Consider the following 3,463-nt stretch of genomic DNA (forward strand, 5'->3'; position numbering starts at 1 on the left):
GCCGTATCCCTGGGTGAAGGCTGTGGTGTGGTGGGCCATGTCCCCTCCACTCCATGGAACCTAAATGAAGAAATGTTCTCAGAGAAATCCGTGTTTATGAACACATGCGCTCCATTCCTAACCTCTGGGCCACTCCACAGGAAGGGTTGTGGGGTGCAAGGCCAGCCTCTGGAGACTGCTAGATGGCCGCGTGCCCATCCACAGCGTCCTGCAGCGGTGTGGGGTCTGAGGAAGGCGGCCGCTGGGTCAGCTCTCAGGCACACTCACCCCCGCACTGGTGGCACCCCGGATCAACTCTCAGGCTCTGCTTCCCTTCTCTTCTCCCTCAAGCCTCTGCTGGCTCTGGGAGGTGCAGGAGTGGGCCCCCCTGGGGCCTTTGCTGCCCGAGCCCATGGCGGGACAAGACTGGGGAGTCTGCGTTAGTGATGCGGCCCTGGGGTTCCCTGCGCACGTGGGCCCTGGGCACGTGGGCCCTGGGCACTGGGGAAGCCAGGGCAGACTCAGTGTCATCACAGAACTTCTGTTCTGAAGGGACCCCTCCCCCTGGCTCTCATTTCAGGGAGGAGGGAACTGGCGACAGGGTCGGCGATGCCCCGGCCAGAGCGTGCTGAGCCCAGTGCACAGACTCGAGTTCGTTCCTCCTCGAGTGAGAGAGCAGCCTGTGCCACACGCATCCTCCTGCGGGAAGCCCACAGGGATGCCACCAACACACACATGCTGCCTGGCCTTTATTAGAAGCGAGGGCGCCACACTTCCACAAAAGGGGACGCAACCCCAGTGCAGAACAGCCTTGGGAGAAAGTGTGCATCCGTGTGTGTGCGTGTGTGTGTGTGTGTGTGTGTGTGTGTGTGTGTGTGCGCGCGCGCGTGTGCCTCCTCCCGTTTCCAGCAGGGCTGGCAGAGCACCTCAGGAAGGACCCGCTGCCGGAAGCCGCTCTGCCCGGTCTCCTCTCCCGTGCGCTCAGCCATGGCTGCCTGGTCTCTCAATCAGAACTCATCCTCGGCCCTCTGGCCCCAGGCCCCCCCGACCCCGGTGGCCCCTCTGGCAGCCGTGCCAGGCCCCTCCCTGCGCAGGGCCGCTGGCCGCCCAGGACGCTAGGACAGGGGAACTCGCAGGATGCCCGGCTGGGGCTTGGAGCTCATGAGCCTGGTCAGCCACTCGGTGTACCGGGAGACCCTGGTGTACACCCCGACGTGGCCCACGGCTGCACAGCCCTCGCCCCAGCTCACGATGCCCGTCAGGTACCACGTGCCACGGTAGTGCGTGGCATGTGGGCCCCCGCTGTCGCCCTTGCACGAGTCCTTGCTGCCGTCCAGGTAGCCGGCACAGAACATGTTCTCCGTGAGCTCAGGGCTCTCGGGCGTCTTCTGCGCCCGCTCCAGGCAGTCCTGGGTCAGCATGCGCGGCACATCCACGGCCATGAGCTCCAGGGTGGTGGCCCCGCGGTCCAGCAGCTGGCCCCAGCCGCTGACCCACGAGAAGCGGATGCTGGCCAGCGTGCGCTCGGAGAAGGCCCGCTCGGGCAGGCACAGGGGCACCACGTAGTCGGTGAGGACCACGGGCCTGTGCAGACGCAGCAGGGCGATGTCGTGGTCCGTCCTGCCCACGGCGTACTGGCTGGGAATGATGAGCTGGGCCACCCGCCGTGCCTGCTCCGTCCCCTCCTCCTCGCTGAGGTCGTGCTCCCCTGGGGAAGCAGCCTGGTCAGGCCCAAGACCCCCACGGCAGCCGGGGCCCCCACGACCCCACGGTGGCTGAATCCCGGGGTGGCTGAAGGTGTCCACAGGCCGTGTCCAGAGGTCCAGCTGTCGCCACTTGTGTGTCTAGATCCTGCAGGGGTTTGGAGCCCACCCCCAGATCCCCCCAGAGCTTCCTGGCAGTGTGTGGAGCACTGCTCACACCAGGAGAGCAAAGAACTGGTGTTGGGGGGGGAGTGAGGAGGGGCGGGGTACGGGTGTGTGTGTCTGGGGGGTTGTGGGGAAGGGTGTGGGGGAAAGGAGGTGAGGAGGGGCCAGGTGGGTAGGTGAGGAGGGGTGAGGAGGGGTGTGCTTCCCTGGCCTTTTCAGCATTCTAATCTGTGCATAAGCCCGAGCAGAAGCCCAGCCCCTGTGTTTCCAGGGGAGCTTGAGGGAGACAAGTAGGGTATGGGTGCAGCAGAAAGGGGGAGGGCGGGGTGGGGGTAAAGCAGAGGTGCAGCAGGAGTAGAGCAGGGGTGCAGCAGGGCGGGCAGGGGTAGAGCAGGGGTGCAGCAGGGGTGCAGCAGGGCGGGCAGGGGTGCAGCAGGGGTGCAGCAGGGATAGAACAGGGGTAGAGCAGGGCGGGCAGCAGGGGTGCAGCTGAGTGCAGCAGGGGTGCATCAGGGGTAGAGCAGGGGTGCAGCTGGGTGCAGCAGGGATGCAGCAGGGGTAGAGCAGGGGTGCAGCAGGGGTAGAACAGGGGTGCAGCTGGGTGCAGCAGGGGTGCATCAGGGGTAGAGCAGGGGTGCAGCTGGGTGCAGCAGGGCTGCAGCAGGGGTAGAACAGGGGTGCAGCAGGGGTGCAGCAGGGGTGCAGCAGGGGTAGAGCAGGGGTGCAGCAGGGGTAGAGCAGGGGTGCAGCAGGGGTAGAACAGGGGTGCAGCTGGGTGCAGCAGGGGTGCAGCAGGGGTGCAGCGGCAGCCCAGGGCGTCTCAGGTCTCCACGGAGCCCCCTCCCGGGCGCTGACCTACCCAGCACCGCAGACACGTTCCTCCAGCTCTGGATCTTGTCGAAGCAGTGGGCGGCGGACACCAGCCAGCTGGGGCTCAGCAGGACGGCCCCGCACAGCAGCTGTCCCCTCGCCAGCAGGACGGCCTGGGGCGCGGACAGGGGGACAGGGCGTGGGGGCGTCGGGGCGGCCCTCCCCGCGGCGGGCGGGCGGGCGGGCGGGCGGGGGCTGGACGCCGGGCCTCACCTGCCACGGGCACTCCCCCTTCGGGCACACCCGGCCTCCCACGATCCGGCCCTGGGGCCCGGGGATTCTTTTCTCCAGAACCGGCATCTTCCCACACGGGTATTCCACTGTGAGAGGGGCGAGCGGGGCTGGGGGCGGGGCGGGGCGCGGGGCGTGGCCAGGGGGTGGGGTGGGGCTTGGCGTGGAAGGCGGGGCGCGGGGCGGGGCGCGGGGCGGGGCGCGGGGGCGGGGCTTGGCGCAGGGCATGGCCAGGGCTTGGGGCGGGGCTTGGCGCTGAGGGCGGGGCTTGGCGCGGGGCTTGGCGCGAGGGCGGGGCATGGCGCAGGGCATGGCCAGGGCTTGGGGCGGGGCTTGGCGCTGAGGGCGGGGCTTGGCGCGGGGCTTGGCTCCCGGCCTGCCAGCCCCTCTGGCCGCTCCCCGCTCGCAGGCCCTCCAGCCCCTCTGGCGGCTGCCCGGCGGTGTCCGCCCCCCTCCTCCAACCCCCCCCCCCCCCCCCCCCCGCGTTACCTGCGGGCGCGCAGGAGGCCCCGTCG

At 69.0% G+C, this 3,463-nt stretch overlaps 1 protein-coding gene across 1 annotated transcript in view; it reads right to left on the reverse strand.

The window, feature by feature from the left end:
• Nucleotides 1-715: 715 nt before the first annotated feature.
• The window catches only part of F7 (coagulation factor VII), a 7,529-nt gene continuing 4,781 nt past the window's right edge, over nucleotides 716-3,463 (reverse strand). The window contains exons 4-7 of the mRNA XM_090342449.1: nucleotides 3,438-3,463; nucleotides 2,931-3,037; nucleotides 2,707-2,830; nucleotides 716-1,687 (exon numbers count right to left, since the gene is read on the reverse strand). The exon at nucleotides 3,438-3,463 is cut by the window's right edge and continues 115 nt beyond it. Of these exons, the coding sequence (XP_090198575.1) occupies nucleotides 1,095-1,687; nucleotides 2,707-2,830; nucleotides 2,931-3,037; nucleotides 3,438-3,463 (850 nt within the window). The 3' untranslated portion in view covers nucleotides 716-1,094. The remainder of the gene's footprint in view (nucleotides 1,688-2,706; nucleotides 2,831-2,930; nucleotides 3,038-3,437) is intronic.

The sequence above is a fragment of the Megascapheus bottae genome, chromosome 11 (assembly GCF_031878675.1).
Source record: "Megascapheus bottae isolate mThoBot1 chromosome 11, mThoBot2.hap1, whole genome shotgun sequence".
In the NCBI taxonomy this organism is placed as follows: domain Eukaryota; kingdom Metazoa; phylum Chordata; class Mammalia; order Rodentia; family Geomyidae; genus Megascapheus; species Megascapheus bottae.